We start from the raw sequence: 23,356 nt of genomic DNA on the forward strand, positions 1-23,356 counted from the left end.
TTTATGAAGACTTGGTTTTGTAAAGGTAGTAATTCTTCCCCCAAATAATTCAGAAATTCTATGTAAATCTAATAAAAATCCTAGTTTTTGGTTTTGGTGGAATTTCTAAAATTGATTCTAAAATTTACATATAAGTGCAAAGGTCTAACTTCACTTCCTGAAAGTAAAAAATAAGAAGGGGGACATGCCTTATTAGATATCAAAACTTTATACAAACTATAACTTAGAAGTTTTGGTTTTGATGCAAAATAGGATAGCTGATGTAATAGATGAATATAATAGGATAGCCAAGGAACAATCCTAAGTGCAATCTGATAGAATCTGAGATTTCCTATCAGCAGGAAAAAGACCAGTCAATAGGGTCAATAAACAGTGCTAGGAAAATTAGTTACCCATTTGAGAAAAAATGAAATTGAATGGCTACTTCACATCATTTTAAAAGAAAATATTCCAAGTACATTAAGAACTTGAATATGAGAGGCCAAACTTGCATAAGAAAATGTTGAGAGTAGTATTATAACTTCCAGGATGATGAATACAGTGGACTGATGTTCAACGTCACCCTATCATCCTTTTAGGGTGCCTTCCTCTCCTGCAGAAGCTAGAAAGTTAAAGCCTACATTTTCCAGACTCCTTTACAAAAAGGGTTCTGGATGTTATTTAGGTTCAATCAGCTGGATTTGTGAGATTCAAAAAGCAAAAGGGAGGTGGAAGGTGCAATTCTTCTGCTTCTCTGACATTATCATAAAGGTTGTTTTTTTTGTTGTTTTGGAGGGTTTTTGTTTTTTTTTGTTTTGTTTTGGTTTTTTGTTTTGTTTTGGTTTTTTTTTGTAGCAGCATCGGCAACAGTCCTGATATTTAGTTATTAGCTTTGTGACAATAAGCAGGCTGTGGGCATGTTTCCCTAGTGCGTATTACAGCAGGCATTGTCTCATTCCTGATCAGAGTGCTGCAGCCACAGCAAGAGCATCCCCATCATGGCGGCTTCTTGATCATAGCAGTGATGAGACATTTCTGGATCCTGCAGCTTCCTGATCATAGAAGAGGCAGGAGCCTCACTGGGGACCCACTTCTCTGGAGTCATTCCTGAAAGTACAACCTAAAGCATTTCTTCAGTACTCTCAAAGATTCTATAAGCCATTTAATATCTTATAATGTTTCTTCCTGCTCAAACTATCTAGAGCAAATTCTAGTGGGACTTTTTGCTTTTTAACATTTTAGGTTTATTAATAAAATCATCATAAATTGTCATCAAAATACTCTTAGAACACAAGAGCCAGGTGAGCAGAGCTTAGTCCTTTGTAGGACAATCCTTTATGCTAACTAGTACTTGAAGAACTTTTTGTTTCCTTTTATAGAGGGGTGCTCTGCTGTTGAAAATATCTTTCTCAACATATCCGATGTCAGTTTGCCATTTTTGTCAAAATTTCTGCAAAGTTTAACAAAAAGTAAATTGAATTGTGCTTAGGAATTTCACAAAGTGTTCTTTGCTGGTATTACTTTTGACATACAGTTTTTCAAAAGTCTCCCTTCAGTTGGCAAAGTAGGCAGAACTTACAGGAGGAACACTAAAATACAGAGAAATATGTTGCTCAACATCACGTAATGGGATTAGTTTCCTGTCACCTGTGCTATAACTCTGAGATTTACCATAACCATATTGGATCCCAAGACTGTCCAGCCAATGGGTAAAAATACAGAAAATAAACCAACCACAAGGGCTTAGGAGTCATTTTCTATGGAAAACAATATGATCTTCTTATTTTGGAGTTCCATGAATAGTGGGACTGTAAAGCTGAACCCTGACTTATAAGGATTGGGAAGGATGTCCTAAACAAGGTACAGAAAGCTCAAATCATAAAGGAAAATATTGATCATCACTTTGACTATATAAAAATTAAAAACTTCTCTACATTAGAAAACACCATAAAGTGAAAAAGAAAAACCACAAACTAGGAGATATTTGTAACACATAACCAAGTAGGCATTAATATTTATAATACGAACAAGACTCTCGTAAATCACTAAGAATAGGCAAACCACCCACAAAACTCCAGACACAATCAAAATGTCCACTAACAAGAGAACAGAAAATTAAAATATTGTATTGCCATATTAAAAAAAAAATACTATTTTGTAACTGAAAGTTAATTAATCACTGCTAGGTGCAACAAAATGGATAAAATTCAAATACTGTGTGAAAGAAACAAAACACATAAGAATGCATAGAGTGTGATTCCAGTTACATAAAGATTAAAAACAAAAATGTTAAATCACGGCAATGATTTACCCAAAATAAGGATAGTGGCAACCTCCAGTGGTGGGCTATGGAGCAGTGATCCCTAGCCTGTCTGGCACCAGTGCTATGAAAATCTAATGCCTGATGATCTGAAGTGGAGCTGAGGTGGTGATGCTAGTGCTGGGGAGCGGTTGCAAATAGATGAAGCTTCACTGGCTCACTAGCCATTCACCTCCTGCTGTGTAGCCTGGTCCCTAACAGGGCATGGAGAGGTACCGATCAGCGGCCCGGGGGTTGGGGTCCCCTGACATAGTGGACTTTAAGATACTAGTAATGTTCTATATTTTAACCTATGTGTGGGTATGACCTACAGAACAGAATATTAAGAAAAAAACGTGTATTACATCTTAAAAAGCAGACCTGTAAGAACTTATTATAGCATATATTATTGAACAAAGTGCTTTAAAAAGAATGTGGGTATAAACTGCCCTGACCTGGTAGCTGTTGAAGCGAGGTAGTTCATAGATAGGTATGGAGTTATCTTCTCTTTTTGTTTGTAATTTTCCATAATAAAACCTCATTAAAAATTCAGCACTTTTCATTCTAAATGAACAGTCATCTCAAAAATAAAAAGTAACCTAGATTTCCAGATTTCCCATTTTAGAATGTAGAAAACTGAAGAGTGTTGGTTCTACCCTTAAAATAATAATGAACACCAGACAATCGGACAATCTGCAAAGTCACTCCAGGTCTTGAACCCAGCAGATACCTGAGGTTACAGGGCCAACTCACCCAACATTTAAGTTGAAAAAAAGGACATGAGCGCTTGTTTACCTGAAAGAGACACTACCTTAACAATGGTAACAAGAACTTAGCTAAAATTTTTAACTAATTTCTAAAAGTTGAGTGTGAGCTAACTAAAGAATAAGAATTCACACTCACTCACAGGGACAGGATGTTAACTAAAAAACTGGAGACACAGTGGGAATCTGAGACAGTGAGCTGTGGGCCCTTGGAGAGGAGAATGGCAGCAGTCCCAAGAAGGCACGAAACCCCCACGTGGTTCGACTCCCCTCTCTCTCACATGGAACGGAAGGTGCCAAAGAACTTTACTCTTACCTTGCCCCATACATTAAAATCGGTTCGCTATGGATCACAGACAAATGACAAAAGGGCTAAAAAAATAACACTACTAAAAGAAAACACAGAAGAAAATCTTTAGGACTTTGGATTAGGCAAAGATTTCTTAGATATGAGAACACAAGCATAATCCATAAAAGACAGACTTGAGAAATTGAACTTCATCAAAATTAAAAATTTCTGCTCTTCCAAAGACACTACTGAGAAAATGAAAAGACAAGCCATAAACTAGGAGTAAAGTAGTATATACTATTTGAAAATAGGCTCTGATTAAAGATATATTATATATTAAAGATATATATTGTAAACTCTGAGTAACTACTATAAGAAATTTTAAAGGTATAAATAATAAGCCAATAGTAAAGATAAAATCGCCTCATTTAAAAAACTCAATTAATCCAAAAGAAGAGTAAAAAAAAAAAATAGAACAAGTGTAATAGAAATACCTGGCAAAATATTTTAATCCACCTATACTTAATCCAATCACACTTAATTGTGAAAGACTGTATACTTTCCCCCTAAGACCATGAATCAGGCAAAGATGTCTATTTTCACTACTCCTGCTCAACATTGTACTGAAAGTCCTAGTCAGTATAATAAGGCAAAACAAAAAAAAACAACAAGCAAAAGCCATACCCATTAGAAAGAACTGAAAAAATTATTTATGTTCACAGAAAACAGAATCAGAATCACCAAAGTGGAAAATCTCGAGGAATCTGCTATAGTCTTATCACAAATTACCGTAATTTGATAAAAATATTTTTTTAAATGAAAGGTAGAAATCCAATCCCAATTCTTAGTAACTTAAAAATACATTAGGAAAATATTTACTGTATATTAGCCTAGACATAACCAAACTTTTTGGGTTTTTTTATTTATTTTTTATGGTGACATTGGTAAATGAAATCCAATAAGTTTCAGCTGTACACTTTAACTTTTATTTTTAAGACTGAATAAAATTGACAAATTATAAGAAGCAAGTGAATCTAAAACAAAAAATTAAATAAGTTCAAAAAGTTATATTATCTTAAATTTTACTTGAAATGTAGTAACTGGGAATCTCTCAATGTACAGCTACATTTTACCCATTCACATTAAATGACAATCATACATAACAGTAAGAAAAATACTCATTCTGTTCATCAAAAAAGTATCAAGACATATTATTAGTGAATCTCTCTGATTGACATTTTACAATTTCTACTTTTTCTAGATTAAGGCTACCTACTGAATTAATACAATATCTATCACCCCCAATATTCAACTCAAAAAGTAACAAGTTGGACTTCTAAAAGGTTTCACAGAAGATAAGGTATATTAAACTCAATAATGCACATCATTCAGAAGTCATGAAATGACAGTACCTGTCTTGATTTAAAGTTTCTCACTACTTATGATTTAAATTTTCATTTTAATAAGGGATCGTGCTACTTATATTAAAATTCAGTACACACATATTTTGGCGGCAAAATAACATTTAACTCTTTGGTCAGCAAACTAGGTTTTCAGAGAAAATGTTTAGCCACTGTGACTTGGCTTTATGGACCCAAATTCAAAAGATAAAAGCAGGTAACTAAGTCACCATATCAAGATTTCTATTTTCTAATGCATTCTTTTGATAATCATTCACTCATCACTATAGAATAACTAAGCTTCCTGAGAGTGATTCATAGATAGTAAGTCTTTAATAAAGATTTCAACTTGAAATAAAATACCACTATCTCCCAAAGTTTCTCATACTAAGGTAAGAATATAGTCTGTTGTAATATAATAAGATTAAAATATCACAACCCATGTTGCTGTAATATCTTTATATCCAAAAAATAATCAAAGAAAAAAGTCTAGATTTTATATACTGAGGTACAAATAATACTTGTTCAATTAAATGAATATTATGGTTATATATTTTTCAAACAGTATTTACATACAAAATATGTATCAAAAATAAACTCGATCTTAAAAATTGTGCAAAGATACAGGTAACTTATTATTTTTTATTTTGATAATAATACACATTACAAAATTCAGGAAAGCTATAATAAATACCACTGTAGTCCAAAGAGAGTACCCAAAGTTTGTGTGGGATTTAGACTAAAGAGAATCTAATATACCCTTTATGTGGTAAAAATCTATACTCTTTAAAAAAAAAAAAATGTAGTAGTGTTCCTAAAAAGCCAAACAGATGCCAGACCACCTGGGTTTGAATTCCAACTCTACCACATACTAACTCTATGACCTTAATTAAGCAAGGAATTACCCTTTCTGTGCTACTAGCTCTTCTGTGAACTAGGGACAATCTGGAGAAATTTTTCAGTATTTTTGTAAGGATTAAATGAATTTAAAATGCCTGTATATAAAAAGAAAATATAAAAGTACTACTCTAGACATTTTCAGGAAATGATTTTTATATCTGTCTCTTCATAGTATCCCTCCCTGATTTTATATAAAACAGAAAATTTGAAAGGGACACAATATGTAATCCTCAGTGCTTATCTATACATGCTTGTTGATACTTCTGTGAAAACTGTCCTATCTTCCCCACGAAAGGAATAAAAGGGCATTAGTAAAACATTCTTGTCTCAAATTAAAAAGCATCAAAATAATAAAGTCCTTGAAACTATCCCTTTATCAAATGTAAATTATAGCTGTTCTGCTGAAATGTTTTTAAATTCAATTAAGTTTAGATATGAAGAATGCTCTTAAACAATAATCTGTTCCAAGATTTAATCACCTTGTGATTATTCACATTTTCTAAGGGCATATTTGTTAGGAACATTATTCCCATAACCAGGTTCACTATGTATCTAGTAAAGTAATCTTGGGAGTATGGAACACAAATTATTTGCTTTAGAAAAGAATTCCATGTATAAAGCTCAAGAGACAGCCTTTCAGAAAGATCAAGTAAATACACCAACCATACAGTTGTTTAAGGTTTATTTTTATATGCATACATGTTTCAAAAAAAACAAAAATTTCAAGATACAGAGTACAACATATCAAATGAAGTCATTCAGAATTATTTTAAGGTGTACACAAATAACAGTACAAAGTACATGTACAGAATACATAATATGTCTTGAGGTTTCAAAAAGCAGTGTTTTGGTTTTAAAATTCTGAGACCATTATCATATTGTTCAAGTAACACATATTTCCAAAGTTAAATTTTTTTCACTAAAAACTAAATTAACACATAATTCTAAGACAGTCTGATAGATAAGCTGCCTTTATCACGATCTTCAAAATAGTGCTGTTCAATTCTTCTACAGAAAGCAAGGAGGTTGCTATAGTTTTTCACTTTCTCAGAAAGTTCATCATTGGTCAACTGTGTGGTAAGAATGGTGTACAGATGGCCAAATACCAGTGCATCTAGTTCAGTAGGCCTAAAACCAGGGTAGAAATGAGAATAACATGAGTAGCATTTACCTTGTAAGGTAGGATATATACTATTTTAAAAAACATTTTATTCATCTATTTAAAAGAAAAAAGTCACAAGTCACAAAAAGAAATCCCTCCCACTTGATAGAATTATTCTACTTCAATTTGGAGTTTATAAATGATATGAAAAAAACCTTTTAAACTATTATTTGCTAGTTGTGTGACTTGCTTTTTCAAGTAGTAGTAGTATTTAAATGTGTTAATATTGGTATAATTGACCATATTCATTTTATCCATTAATTTATTCACTAAATAAATACAGCAAGCACGTCTCCAATATGCCAGGAACTGTGCCAGATGCTAGAGATATAAAAACAAGAAAGCCATTCTAGGACATGGACACGAAACATAAATTACCACAACACAATTTATTAAGTACTTCAATAGATGCATAAACAAAATGCTGTCAAAGCACAGAAGATTTCACTGTGGTGCTGGGACAACAAAATGATGCCTGTTTACCCAATCATACATTAACAACATGATTTCATTTTAATTTTTTAAAGTAACTCAGCTTTCTGAAAAAGACATAATCATAAAGATGGCATCCACAAAAATTTTTCTAAGAGTTTTCTTCCCTTTAATTATATATTACTAACAAAAGAAAATAAAATTTATCTACCTCACAACTAATGGTCTATAAATGGGGCATCACCAATGTACATTATATTAAAATAATTACTAGCACAATATTACTAAAAGTGATGTACTAAGTTTTCTTTCCCATTATACTGCTACCTTGTCATGTCTTTGTACTACTAGACATAACCTATATATTCTTTCTTTATATACCTGTCACTGATCTTTAGGACTGTCATTCAAGTTTATAAATCAAGTCCCTTTGCCATCACCCTTTTCTATACTATCCCTTTAAATATTTTTGAGCAATTTCCTCTTAATTTTCTTAACTGGTGATTTCTTAATTGAATAAACCTCAACAAAATTCTATTCCTCCCTGAAATTTTTCAACTTAAAATTCCCAACTATAATTTTTGCACCATATCTTTGATATACTTTCCCATCACTATATTAAGGTATATTTTCAATTTTTAACATTTACTTAATGGTTAATAGCAACATTTTTTCTTTTTAAAATCTAATTCCTTTTCCAATTTCTCATTCAACTTAACCTACTTGTAACCATTTATTGAGTTTCTTCTAGAAAATAGGTTTTGTTTGGAAAACATTGACCTACAAGGAGCTCATAAATGCTTTAGAATAGCAAAACTCTATCTTCATTACATTTAGAAAAAAATGTATTTTCCACTCTCTTCCCCTTTATTAAAAAGGCAACATAAAAACATCACTTTAAGAAAAATTTTAGTTTCTCATTCCAAGTCCACACTCACCCAGGTGAAGGTAACAAATGATGTAATTAACAGTCTTTGTGCAGGGTCTTAACTGATCTCACACATCAGCAAGACAGTATGTACAGAACAGGTGGTACACATTTTGTTTTAGATGCATTTCAGAAACATGATTTAAATATTTAAAAGCTACCAACACTATATATTTTGAAGGATAAAAAGGCCATCAATGTTAGTATCTATTATTTCTAATTTGTTTCAAGTTCATTTTCCTTTTGCTTTTCTACCATTTAACTTCTTTGTCCTCTTTTCCCAGTCACGACTTTTACTATAAGATCTCCTTCAAATATCCTTTTCCTTTCTCTCATCAAGTAAGGTCATTAGGTTTCTTTCATGAGCCCTCTCAACATCTCCATTAGGTAAGCTAACAGAAAAGCTGATTTGAATTTAAGAGGGCAAAAGGGAAATAAAAGAACCTAACAAAGTCTAGTGTATGTTAGAGTCAAGAATAGAATTCAGGGCCTTTGACTTGGAATCTAATACTATATATCTTGACTTAAGCCAGTGCTCTATTCACTCCGGTAGAGCGTCTCACAAAGTAATGAGTCCTGTGACAGATAAAGGAATGAGAAAAATTTTGCCACAACAAAATGAAAATATAAGTTACTTTTCTCTAAATGTAGTTTACTTACATGTTAATATTAATTATATAACTGGGTAAAATTAAAACAAAAAACTAAACCTATTCTATTCTTTAATCATAACTGTTAAGGAAAAATGTTTACCTAATATGAGGTAAAGTTATTTCAAAAGGCTATATCTTACTATGAATTAAACGGTTCCTCAACAGCAAACCTTTGGTTTTGCACCTGTTCTAAATTTTTATTTTTTCATCACAAGCTTAAATATAACTGTACTTTTTAAAAAATATATTTAAATATTTCTACTAAATCATACGTCAAATGAAACCTGGTTACTAACTCTCTGACACTGAGTTTAAATGAGAAGAAAAATCAGATCCATGCTCTTGGCCTCCCATGAAAACAGCGTGTATAACAAAACTAACTTCTAATACAGAATGGTGCACGTCAAATAAAACACATCCCCTTCTGAGCTTTTCAACTCCTAAGAATTCCCAGATCAGCAAGAAAAGGAACTACATAACACTAATATTTGAATACATTTTTTTTTTATGTTAGAGACTAAACAAAAAGAATCTGTATAGCAAACACCACTAGAAACATAAACATAGCTGTAGAGGCTTTACCTACCAGGATTTCATGGGTTGAATTCTGACCTTTCTGCTTCCGAGATCAACAGACTCCAACTTTATTTTAATATCAGTTACATATAGTATGTATTAATATAACAAATATTTCCAATCTATCGAATAGTCATTTTTGCTACAAATATTAATATCTCTACCAAAAGATGTTTGATACAGCTATAGAAGATTAATGTCTATGAAGATAAAATAGCAAATAAAGCTTTATAAAAATTATCAACCTAAAAAAGCAAGAAAATTTAAAAGCCAAGAAAAGGTCAGAACTTCTAAGCAAACCATTGAGATTAAAAAGCTAATTTAAGCCCATCTTAAACTGGATCACAGAATAGCTGATTCTGATACACTAAAATTAGAAATTTAAAAAGAAAGAAAATCCATTCTTTGCCTACATTAGATATTCTTTTCCAAATTACAAAAAAAAAAATCTGTCTTAATAAAACAAATTACTCAATTTACCTACATAAATATTTAATTTATATCTTTCATATTCATTTTTGTGTTTTACAAATATTTTCACTAACGTTTAAAAGATAAGTTCATAATAGTGCTTGTCCATCCAAAAATATTTTTTTATTATTTAGTTTTATTCATTTTTTTATCCTCAGAGTTATCTCCTTATATAGACAAGTATGGTTACACTTAATATTCCAATAGTACTGTACAAGTTTAGAATTTTCTTAATCAAGATGCTGTAGTTCCATACATAGAACCCTGAACTACCCCCCATTAGAACCTCTATATCATACAATAATGACTGGTTTACATATCTACCCTTAGAATATATTCTTAATGGTTAGGACCACATTTTAGAAATCTCAGTCTCTAGCCTAATGCTATGCCTGAAACCCAAGAAGTGCTAAGTAAATGTTTAATGAAGGCAAAAATAAATGTGAATATAACTAAATCTTTCAATAAATATTTCTTGATAAAACAATTCCTCTGTGATAAAATAAGTTTGTTACCTAACAATATAGAAAAGAAACTAACTTAAAAAAAGTTAAATTTCTTACTGTTTATTGAAGAAATACGGTTGTGTTCCCAGTCTTTGAGAAAGAGCTTGACAGCACTGGTCTACATCTTCTAAGACCTTATATAGCCAATAGACCCCAAAGAACAATATTTAAATTAGTAAACAATAAAATAGGTCTAAAACAATTTATATAATAGTTTATAATAAAAATATAAATTTAGGTAACTTTTTATGACATATTTAAAACAGACTATAGACTACATATAGAATATAAGTAATATTTTCCATAAAAAGAAATAGGAAAAAAATTTGACAGCTAATTTCTTTTAAATGCAAGTACAATTTAAGTTACTTATAAGGATTACTACAAAGGAAATTTTATCTCAAAACTTCACTCCCTACAAAAATGTTTTCCTGAATCCATATATTCAAATGACTTTGCATTTACTAAAAAAATTGCTTCATAAAGATAACATTGATGACCCACCATAAGTAAAAACATTTGAGTTGACTTTCCTCTAGTGGAGATGGATTTTATTTACTGCATGCTTATTCATTTACCCAATCCCCTTTGCGGCCAATGACACATATCAGTGACTTGGCTGGCTAGGACCAGGGGTAGCCTTAGAAAAAAGACATTAGTTAGCCAAACTAATAATCTTAACAAGATTTATATTTTTTAATCTTGCTATCAGTAAGTCTAAGACCAAAAAGAAAAGATATATTTAAGCACTATATTTAACAGGGACATTTTCTTTAAACTCTGATGCTGCAGATCAATATTTATTGGCATAAAAGATGCCTACAATGTATTGTTGAATGGGAAAAATCCAGGTTCAGAGTAGCAGGTATATGATCCCATTTAAGGAAAATGTTTATTAATAGACATCTAGAAAAATGTTCCCCAAATAGTTAACAGTGGCGATTTGTAGGTGATAGAATTTCAAATAGTTTTTACTTCCTTTTTGAACTTTTCTTATTATATAACTTATTTTACAATAAATATGTGATTTTTATAAAACAAATAAAACTACTTCATGTCAGAGAAAATAAGAGCAAATGTTTTATTAATTTTTTATTGTGTTGGGATTTCTTAAGGGCTATCAATCCCAAAAAAAAAAAAAAAATGAATTTCTTAATGCTTTAAAGGTTTTCTTTAAATACACTGAGGTTTTGTAAACTTCAATCTGAACTGACCTGGTCCAGAGTCTTGTTACCCCATCCAATAGCCTTCATTTTACGCTTGACTTCCCACTGTTTCTGATAGGCCAAAATATGATTCAGAGGCCAAGGGTAAGGAGATCCATACCTAGCATGAGTGATCTAAAGCAAAAATATTTTGTTAAAAACAAAGTTTTTTTTTACAAATAGAATTCTAAGAGAAATATATGTTAGGAGAACACAAATATTGCAATCTGGAAAAAATACATAGCTTGCAATCTAAAAAATTAAAATTTTAAAACATTCTCTTTAAAAATATATAAACTTTTATGTACTTTGCAACCAGTTATATCAAACAATGACACATAGCTTTCCTAAAATGTATGTGCAAGCAAAATTAAAGTAAGTGAAAAACTATATCACTAATGGTATAAACCACAATGTTTCATTTATGAGCAGGGACTTACAATTCTGAGCAAAGTGTTTTCTCATTAAATTTTAATTAAGATAAATGCTACAGAACCACTCACCTCCCCTACTGTAGCTTCATCACACCACTGAAGATACAACTAGGAACAAAAGAACAGTGACTAAACTTTAGAATACAAAAGAGAAAATGGATAAAAGGAAAGTTATCTCTTGCCATGCTAATTTTTTATAAGCCAATTTTATAAAAATCACATATGTAAGATGTTGGGTGTTTTTTTTTTTTTTTTTTTTGCTAATGTTGCTATACATAATTATTAAATTTAATGGTGGTACTTAATAAAAATACTTCTTATTCATATAATATGTCCCTAAATATCATTAAAGTATTTCATAGATATTTAAGTAAACTTTACAAGGCAAAAGTAAAATAATAAGTGGGCAAGAACCACTCCTTTTTACAAACATAAAAATTAGAACTGAAAATGTCAGGCAACTTATTCAAAGATAATGATCAAATAATTTGGATAAGTATACCAGCCCTAGAATTGCTTGACTATTTTCCTATTTCTCAGTAACTTTAACCCACAAGAAAGATTACCTTTTATGAGAGAAAAAGCTAATTTTCAAGGCCTATTGTTTTATATTATACCTCTGCAGTTAACAGCATATTGTTGACTAATTCCATGTAGGCTTTCATTTCCGCTTTTTGGACTTCATCCAGCCCATCACTAAGAGAATGGCCCTAAAGGGAATTTAAAAAAATTTAAGAGCATCATATTAAATATAAAAAAACTTTCAGTTATCTTACTACGAAGTATTATAACATCAATCTTTTTACTGCATATATCTATGGATTAATTTCAAAAAAAAATGCTTCCTAAAACAAAATTATTTTATATTAAAAAAACAACTAATACTCTATTGTTATAAAATATTAATAAGTAGTATTTCCTTATTATAAAAATGTATCTTTCAATGGATAAAATTACATTATCAATTATTTCACTAAAGAAGAAAACAAGAATGGTCAGTAAACCTTGTTATTTTAAGAGATTAACTTTATTAATAATTAAATAAATGCCAAAAGATTGACATGTGCTGCTTATAAAGTGGTTGAAGAAGAAAAAAATGTTAGTAAAGGTAGAGAGAAATAAACACTAATTTTTAAATTCTAATACACTATAGTAATGAATGGATGCATAAAATGATATAACTTTTAGTTCGACCTGGCAATATGTTTTAAGATTTTAAAAATGCATACTCTGTAACACTCTAAAATGCATACTCTGTAACACTCTAAGGAATTTATCCTAAGGGGATAATCTGACAAATGTACAAAGGTATATGTACTAGAATATTTATCTTAGCACTCAATAACAGCAAAAAATTGGCAATATTTAAGTGTCCATCAGTAAAGACTTAAGTAAATAAATTATAATATGTCCATATAACAGAATACTATACACTTTAAAAGAACAATGTATAAATATATATGTATGCATATATAGTCATTAACATAGACAACTATGCATATATAGTCATTCACAATTTCCAAACATACTGATAATTTTAAAAGGCAGGTTGCAAAGTAACTAATAATAGCATGCTTCATATTTTTCTATATAACCAAAGGGAAAAGTCTGGAAGGATATTCCCCAAAATATTAAAAGAGGTTGTCTTCTGATAACTATTAAAATTTAAACTAAATAATTCATATGAATAAATTAATATATTCAGCTTCTAAGCATATCCTATGTCTCCCTTCTCAAAGGTTAACTTGATGTTTTATAATCTAACCATTTTCATTTATGACCAAAATTCTCATAAGCATGTTAGAAAATTATCCACTATTTTGTAAAGATCAAATTACCTCTTTGCCATTGATTTATATTATGGAAAAAAAATACACTTTAGAAATATTTCTCCAGTAGTTTGTATTGGCATTTTATAAAACTAGGTTAAAATCAATGTAAATGTTAAGACATGCTGAAGAATGATGAATGACTTATTTTAAGAGTAACTCTGATCAAACACATTTAATATCTTTTGTATTACCTTGGCTTTAACGAATTGGACTATTGGACCAAGTTCTGATACTACTTGATTTCCTACATGAATAAAAGGTACTTTACCTGTTGAGGAAAAAAACAATATGTAAAAACATTTTCAGTAAATTAAAGTTTGTGCTAATAAAAAAAGGAAATTAACACAAAACTGGAATATGCTTTATTAATACAGAATTTCATAAAACTATAACTTTTTAAAGTTATAGTTAAATGTATATGTTACCTTCTATAAATTTTTAAACACTGATTACTGGCTAGTTTTTAAAAAGAAAGAAGAAAAAGATTTCTTTCTAGAGTTGTCGCTTGTATATAATAATAGATCACAATATTCTCTTTTCAGCACAAACACTAACAAATCATATGTATCAGTAAATACTACTTATTCAAATTACATGAACCCAGACACTGGTTCATGACTACTGATAGACTTCAAAGAAATTTAACTGCACTTTCTCTTCAGAATACATTGAAGCAATCTATATTTTAAACTGCATTTAAGAAGAATTCTTTTGATATCTTCTACTTTTAAGTCTCGGATATCATTAAGGTTTACATATTTTAAGTACATTTGATATATTAATAAATGTCTTTGACTCAAAAATATCAAGAATTAAGAGAATTAATCTTTAAAGGTATGTTAGTTTATGAATTATTATACAAAATATATTCTCAACACATGTAGGGGAAAAGAACCAGTAGAATGCTTATAAAAACTGGCTTCTCTAAATAAATGCCACATTAAAAAAGTAATTATTTCATTCTTATAAAGTTGATGAAATTATCAGAGATGATGAGAGCAAAATAGTTTCCAACCAGCAATAAAGTTTACCCCAAAAACTAAAGGATGAAACCTGCTGTCAGACCTAGTTCAAACAGAGTTCACCCTAACAGCAGGTTTCTTCATGGTCCTTTTCAATAGATTCAATGACTGAGGGTAATGGATGAGGTGCACAGCATCAACAAAAGCTTCATCTGCATCCATAGGATAACACATTACAAAGGAAAGTCAAGCCTTTTGGAACACAACTACTCAATAGATGTATTTAGAAGACATTTCCGTGTTACCAATATAGAAACACTGAGTTCTGCATTCCTTTCTTCTATTGCTTTATATATCTTGCAAAAAAAGAAAAAAATTTCATATCTGGGTAAGCATTAGGTCATATTGTTTTTTTAACTTGGAATAAAATCTAGGTAACTACTATATTGCTAGTAATAGTGTAAGTCTTCTGAGATAAAATGATCTGAGAATGAAAACTATCTGTGAATGAATGCCTTGGTATTTCTGGGATGTAACATTTTGAGAGCAAAGTGTATTTCTCATTTTCAATAACCAGTTTGGAGTCCTTAAAGAAGAAAGAGATTTCATTTAATTTCTTTTCTTAAAAATACTTTTAGCACTGCAAATTCTGAAATACGGAAGCAGTGTGGGTAGTCAATTGATTATTTCTATATCTCTAAACATAAAGAAAAATATAAAATCAAGGCAACAAATTAGAAGTAAATAATGTTTTCTGTCACTTGTCTGACAAAATGGAGCCAATGTTATATCCCTGTTATTACAGGTATCAGACAAAAGCACACAGACAGTTATTCTCTGGCACCAATCAAAGGTTGTACAAGAAAACAAAGGGAAGTGTTTCTCACTTTAGGCAGAATAATCATTCCTAGAACTTTTATTTCTAAAGAAAGTAAGAAGTTGTTGCTAAGCATATAGATTCAAAGGCTATTAGAACCTTGGATGTGATCTAGTCCGATCATCTAATATTACAGATGAAATCAAGGAGGGCTCAAACAAGAGAAGTGAAATTTCCCAAAGAAACTTAATATGTGACAACATAGGATTAGAGGAAAATTTCCTAACTCAGCCAAGTGGCCTTCTGACTATTCCGTGATGCTCTCTGCTTTAAAAATTGTCCATGACAAGCTCAAACAAGCAAATAAAATGAAACACATCCTCCTGACCACCACCCCTTCGCAACTCTTATGATGAAAGAGAGTACTAAAGGTATGTTGAATTTTAAATATCTTAATAGAATCTAGCATCTTCATCTACCTATAGGGAACTCCTACGAATGTATATAGGTATATACTATTGTAGTCTCTATAATATTTAACTGTTTGTCTTTCATAGAGTCTGTAAAAAGAAGGTAGATATCTACCTAAGTGATGTTTAGTATAGTCATTTTAGGAAACTGATGGATATGGCTTCTCTTCATTTGCCATAGATATCAACTTTAGTATTAGATTACTAACATTCTCATGCATATATCTACACTCTTTTTGTATGACTACATAGAGAAAAAAGACAGAACCCAATATAATTTCACCAAAATTCTGTTACGTTTATAAAACCTACATATAAAATTAACGTAAAATGAGTCAATTAATGGCCTTCGAGAATCTAAAGTATATCTGTTTACAAGTATAGAAATTCTTTCATGAAAATGTATTAAAATGTATTATACTACTAAATCTATAAATGTCAATGTATGCATATGGAATTTTCAGTGTTACGGTGGTCTCTTCACAGCTTTTAACAATTATTACCACCCTTAAGAACTTAAGATGAAAAAAAAAGTTTAACACAAGTTATCATTACAATAAAAATATAGATGTCTCCCTAAAAAGCAATGTAGCACATTTATGCCAATCATATTCAATGGATTTATTCATAAAGAAATGATTCTGTGTTGTTACTGCTCCAGCAAAACCATAGTTATAAGAATCCATATCAAATTTGACATTTATCAGCTTTGTGGCATTTTTACATTAATAATGATCTGAATCATATTTACTTAAAATTGTACTTTACTAATATGTGATATATAGAAAAACAATACTGATTATAAAAAATAGCAAAAAGGCTAAAACATTAAAAAAGTACCTTAAAATCTGATAAAGTAAAAAAAAGAAATTGAAACATTCGAAGATGACTTTAAGATCTATGACAAGTTAATTATTCTACGATCTCCCATTTTTACAGGGAGAATATAATTTGGAGAGGTCTATTTAGTAATAAATAATTTGTTAATATTAAAATTTGTTTTCTGAGGAGGAAACAGTCTTATGTAAAAAAGACTGAGGAAATCTGAGATTATGTGCTTTCTTAATATTTACTATTGAAAACTTTCCAGAGCCATCTCTGACCACAGAGCTGAAATGCATAAACATGCCAACCTGAAGATTGTCAAGTTTGCAATTGTTACTTTATCAAACCATGGAGAAATTCTTCAAAGAGTAAACCAAAAATATAGGCATTTAAAAAATCTAGGTACAAACCGAACTAGCACTGTAATTTATCAATGTAGAATATTAATGAAGAAGAAAAAATCACTTACCAGATGGAGACATATATTCTGCATTTGCCCTACAAACTACTGTGATAGGCAGATTACACATTTGCAAAAAGGCCTGTAAACCAAGAGAGGTATAGTAAGCCTAGTGAAAGTATATGCATATTTGAACAGGACTTTTTAAATTTTTCTTTTCTGAACTTAATAACTTATATGGTAACATTATTTGAAAAGAATCAATCAATTTAAGTAAAAGATCTATATGCCAACAAAAATAAAATATTACACTACTAAAAATCAATATGACTTAGACACCAGTAAATATATGAAACTTAAAGAATTTAAGGAAAATATAAATTATCCACATTTTACTGTATCAATTTATGTAAGTCGACAATACTGTATATTGCTTTAATTTTCTTTAACAGATGACTAAGGTTGAAGTTTTATAAGGTATTGCTTAATTCCACTACTCTTAACAGGGTCATCATCTTTCTTGTTTTAGGAGCAAACTCCCAAAATGTTATTTCTGCTATTTTGAAGTTGTCTCCAATAATATTAAATATACTAACATGTAGTTTTTATTCTCATTAATTCACTTATTAAACACACAATTGTTCATTTTTCGCTTTATATATACTAACAAAAATTTTATAAGCAACTTAAATATCTAACAATAGGGAACAGGTACATCCAAACGATGGAATGTATGCAATTTTTAAAAGTCACATATTTAAAGAATTTTTATAACAGGAAAAATGTCTACATTACAATATTAAGTGAAAAAAATACAAAATTATATTGACTATATATACTAATTCGTTTTTAAACATTTTTAAGATATCAGTAAACACTTTGCCAAACGTATATGCCTTCTGACTGATTCTTGCCACTATTTTTCATAACACTCCAAGCTTACCTCCTTATTCTCTCTTCTTTGGTATCTAGGCTTCTTTTTCTCTACTCATTAAATTTCCCTATCTTCTTTTTATAATATTCTTTAATTGGGGAAGTCATAGTTACAATGGTTCAAATTACCACATACAAATTAGAAAACAAATTTTTATCTATTTTAAAACCAAGGGAACTACTATAAATAGTAAATGTCAATTGAAATAAATAAATAAATAAAGAACAAGGCTATTACTTATGTATTATGAATTATACAGCCTAGTCTACCCAACAAAGATTTTTCCTAGGGTTGCCTATTTTAATTCCTTCCATGGTTCTAGATTGGAAATCGGTCTTAAGATTCTTCTTGTTAAGTAGTAAAGATATTGAAGAGTGACTATTATCTTGTATAAAGTACTCAATTTACCTAAAAGTATGCCAATTCTCTTCTTCAAATCTGTCTTCCCAAAACTCCAGTTCTCTAGAAATGCTTCTCTCTAAAAATAAACCCCACGAGTCTGACCCCTCTCTACTAATATCCTGATTCCTGCATTGCTCTGTACCTTATGCCTGATGTCCCCCAAGTAAATGTAGTATTTTAGGAATAGATTTTAATTTTTTGTAATTCTATCCCCAATCCTAATCTCCTTCACTTTCCTGGGGCTAAAATAAGATAGGGCACTACTTATAATGAGCGTTCAATGGTTAGTGACTGAGACAACCAAAACTCCCAGGGTTTATTGCAACAGAGGCTCTTTGTTATCTCTCCATATATGTTCTCCCCTTTTCTACAGTGCTGAACCCATGAATTTTATCTTCACAAACAGCTGCCTGAAATAAGAACTTTATTTCTCAGGCTCCCTTACGACTGGGTGTGGCCAATGTCTAAATTCTGACCAATGGGACTTAAAGTTCTGGGCAACTGCTGGGAAGTTTCTTTCAGAGGAACTTTTTTTCCTTCCCGTTGACTAGAATGTTAAAAAAGATTAACTATAGCCACTGCAGCCAAACCAAACCAAGAAACAGAAGCTCAGTGTTAGAGATGGTAGAGCAATAAGAGTAAAAAAGCCCAGGTCGTTAATAACCATGTAACTCACCAAACGTAGATTACCTGTTTATAATAAACTTCTTAAGCCACTGCTATTTGGGTTTTTTGTTTGTGTTTTGTCACTCTCAAACTTAATCCTAACTAATTCAACAATTACAGTTTCTAAGTTTAAGCACCATCTCATTCGACCTGATTTCTGTGTTTATGTTAAGTGTACACCAACAGTCCTCTAAATATTATAACCTGCACTCTCAGTACATAGTGATAATAGTGAGCTTCTTGATTGACCTGTAAGTATAAACTAGTGTACTTGCTCTCAAACTTCAGTTCGGCATGCATCAAAATTACAGGGAAGGCTTGTTAAAATACAGTTTGCTAGGAAGGAAAGAATTAGAATAAATTTAAACAGCTCTTTCAGACTAGATGAGAAGGAAGAAGGGATTAAGAAAGTCAACTTTCTTCTATTACATATGTATCTGTATTGATATGGAGAAAGGTTGAGCTTCTTAAAACATAAACAGAAATAAAAAAGTGGAAATAGACTGAAATGACAAGAAACAGGTAGAATAACTGACACACAAGATACATGAGAAGGTAAAAAGGGATGGAATAAAAGCACAGGTGGAAAGATCTGTTTTTGTCAGGAAACGGGACACTTTTTCCACTGCAGTGCAAGGGGTGGTCAGAATCAGTGATGATAACTGCAATTTAATAAGGGAGAAAGTAAAGAAAATAAAGGTGTATTCGCATTCTGTGATAAATTAGAGAAATCATCTACTGAGAATGAAGGACCAAAAGGGGACAGGACCTCAGAAGACTAAAAAGAATTTGGAAAAAAAAAAATTTGCTTAACATATCTTCTCAAAGGTCTTAATAATATTCAGTCGTTAGTTAACAATTGTAATACTATAAAAAAATCAGTAAGTATAGTGTGCTGTACTTAGTTAAACTACATGCACTAATCGACATTTCAAAAAGCTGTATTTCACTAAAAAAGATTAAGCAAAATTATAATGCCTATAATCGAAGCCATACTTCCTGTCCTATGAATTTATTTTACTAAAAATACCTCAATTAATGGCATAACTCTGGTTAGCCAAAGACTGATTTTACGGCATTTACTATAATTACTCATCATCTTTGATTCAAAAAAAATTTTTCTGAATTAATCTGTAGTTCACAAAGAAGTCTGATGTCATGAACACAGTATTTTCATCAAAACTTTATAATAAACAAAACACTACCATGCCTATCTTCAAGAACATAAAAACTCTAAAACCAAACCAGGCTTTGATTCAAATGGTGTTTCTCTTTTCTCTTGTAGGATGGAAGAAAATCTCTGCAGTTCCAAATAGTACTTTCACCTTCCATTTTCATTTTTAATCTCTTATCAGCACTCTGAATACTTCAAATAAAACAGGAATGATACAACAACCTAAAATACATCTTACTTTCAATTATGAAAGAGCAATCCGAATGTTTTCATTTGTATGTAAATCCAAAGAAAAATGTAGTTTTAGTTATAATAATGAAACTAAGTCCTATTTCTCAATGGATACTTTACTCCAAACTAATTCAGGTGACTGAAAATATAAAATACTTTCAATAAAAAACTTAGCACATTCTATCAGAATAATGATCTATAACTGTGTGTCCAGTATAGTAGCCACTAGTCATCTGTGGCTATTTAACTTAAATTTAAATTAATTAAAGTTGAAAAAAATTTTAAATTCCACCCCCCAGCCACATCAGCCCACATTTCAAGTGCTCAACAGTCACATGTGGCTGGTTAGTGGCTACTATATTTATTGTACAGCACAAGTAACATTTACATCATCACAGAAAGTTCAATTGGACAGCATGGGTCTTTAACAATGGTAATCAGTGCATAAAGGACATCTTAGCAAGAGAGGCTTACATCATCTGAAAGTGATTAGGCTAAATGTTATAAAAAACAACCTGCATTATAGTGCAGTATCCATAAACTCTGGGAATGATCAACTTTTGAGGACAGTGACACATTAAATGTCATAATATTTTCAATTTCATAAAACGCAAAATTTACTCAATTGCTAAGCAACTCCAATTGCTAAAATGGTCAGCAAAAGCTAAGAATTAAGGAATGAATCCGTTAAAACTACAGCCAATAAGTATATTCATTCTTTGAATATAAATTTACTGAGTACCTAAGCACATGACATAGTGATTTTTTACACACACACACACACACACACACACACACACTCACACACACACACAATACCCAGTACCTGAAATTTAATAAGCTTGATGTAGATTCAACATATTGAATAAATTAAATTCTTTTTAAAGGGATTGTATTTTCTAATTCATCTTTAAAGTCTACAAGAGAAGGTTTGAAAAACTGGAAAGTACAGAAATCTGCACTTTAACAAAAATCAGGCAGTCAGGGCCAATACATTATTATCATTTTGCATGTTACTAAATTATGGAAAGTAAAAATAAGGATTAATTCTAATTTGGACCCAAATTGTATCAAAAGCTACTGCCAGTGACCATGGTTGACTTCTGGATGGGAAATTCTACATATAGACAGCCCAGGGCCTCTGCTGTCATCACAACAGATGGACAGAGTATGTGCATGTAGAAAGGAGCAAAGATATAACACATCACAGGCTCAGTAACATCGGAGTGAGACGTGGGACACTACCTCCCACAGAAGCTCATGCATTTCCACAGGAGTCTGACGCTGCAGAGGCTCTTGGGAGCCCCCGATTTCCTTCTCTTAATACAGAGGGCTCAACCCAATGTCTCCTCCTGGTCACAGCTTTACAGTTAAGGGGGACAGAAGAGAAAGTCTCAAATCATGCCAGAGTCCACAGTTCTAAAAAAGTTTTAAGGGTGAAATAATTCTCATCATTCCATGTATAATATAGGGAAGTAAAAGAATTAAACCTAAGGTGGAGCCAAGCCTCTGAAATAAAAATAAAGAACCAAGAATCTATTAGTGTTTGCAGAGTATGTCTCCCTTCAAGTTCGCTGTACACATGGAAAAAGCCCAACATCCGAAACCGTATTTCCCAGGTGGGATTTTACCATCTCATGGAAGACAGATACATTTAGGTTCTTTCCCCAGTCCTATACTGGCTCTGGATGGAAGGAAGGAAAAGGAGGAGGGAGGGAGGGAGGAAAAGCCTTTCTCACTGGCCGTCTCCCCAGCTCTACTTTACACTGATGGTATTTTCCATTAAAGATGTTGCACAGGCCCAGGGCCCTGGGTGACTTTGGCTGATCCCTGTGTTCACCCTGTTGGGGAGGCTGCAGGCTGCAGGCCGCACCTCCCTCCTCCTCCTAGTCCAGTGGGCCCTGGAGTGACCAATGGGCTAGGCTCTGGCCCAGGGCTCAGAGGAACCTGGTCCTTGGAACCAAGAAACATGACAGGGACACAGATGCTCTGACTGTGTGTACAGGCCACTGGGAGCACTACTGCATGAGAGCTAAGACATTCAGAAGAGAGCAGAGTGGGAAAGACAAACAAAACAGTAGAGCAAGTTTAATGGAGAGTGTTATCTCTTCTTTGGGTCACAGCTCTAAGGAAGACGTTATATTTTTCATGGGAATGAAGACGGAGACATCAACATGCTGTGCATCAGGAGGTAGGCACATTATCCTCACAGCACTGTGGCCTGGGAGACAATCTCTGGGTCTTTGATGTCCCTTTTACTCTGGACCATCCTCAGCATCAGCTGGGCCAGGCTGGGCTTCTGTCCTTCCCCAGCTTGGGTTTTCGCACACTTGATGGTAGCTGCAACACATGGAACATGGCTGACACTTCTCCTCACAAGCCACTTTGAGACTGTGAGGGTGCTTGTGTGTCCATTGCAGGAGAATGGCAGCCAAGAGGTCCCAATGCCCACAAAGACAGCATCCACCTTGTGCCTCTCCTTGCAGATGTGCTCCATCGCCATGGTGTCATATTATCTGGCTCCCCAGTGTATCAGGTAGTTGCTGCCCTACAGAGAGGGCAGGTCAGAGTTGCCACAGTGTCAGGGCCCATCGAGTGCAGCACATCTATCACTGCTGTGATGGCTAAGGATCTTTCTGCCACAC

General features: G+C 31.9%; 1 protein-coding gene across 2 annotated transcripts in view; it reads right to left on the bottom strand.

Moving 5' to 3' along the window:
- Positions 1-4,759: 4,759 nt before the first annotated feature.
- MTX2 (metaxin 2) overlaps positions 4,760-23,356 on the bottom strand; it is a 56,023-nt gene continuing 37,426 nt past the window's right edge. For both annotated transcript variants that reach the window (XM_016134485.2, XM_016134514.2), the window contains exons 4-10: positions 17,374-17,446; positions 14,022-14,098; positions 12,616-12,708; positions 12,068-12,106; positions 11,574-11,699; positions 10,417-10,493; positions 4,760-6,759 (exon numbers count right to left, since the gene is read on the bottom strand). In XM_016134485.2, the coding sequence (XP_015989971.1) occupies positions 6,576-6,759; positions 10,417-10,493; positions 11,574-11,699; positions 12,068-12,106; positions 12,616-12,708; positions 14,022-14,098; positions 17,374-17,446 (669 nt within the window). In that variant the 3' untranslated portion in view covers positions 4,760-6,575. The remainder of the gene's footprint in view (positions 6,760-10,416; positions 10,494-11,573; positions 11,700-12,067; positions 12,107-12,615; positions 12,709-14,021; positions 14,099-17,373; positions 17,447-23,356) is intronic.

This window comes from Rousettus aegyptiacus, unplaced genomic scaffold, assembly GCF_014176215.1.
Source record: "Rousettus aegyptiacus isolate mRouAeg1 unplaced genomic scaffold, mRouAeg1.p scaffold_m13_p_2, whole genome shotgun sequence".
In the NCBI taxonomy this organism is placed as follows: Eukaryota; Metazoa; Chordata; class Mammalia; order Chiroptera; family Pteropodidae; genus Rousettus; species Rousettus aegyptiacus.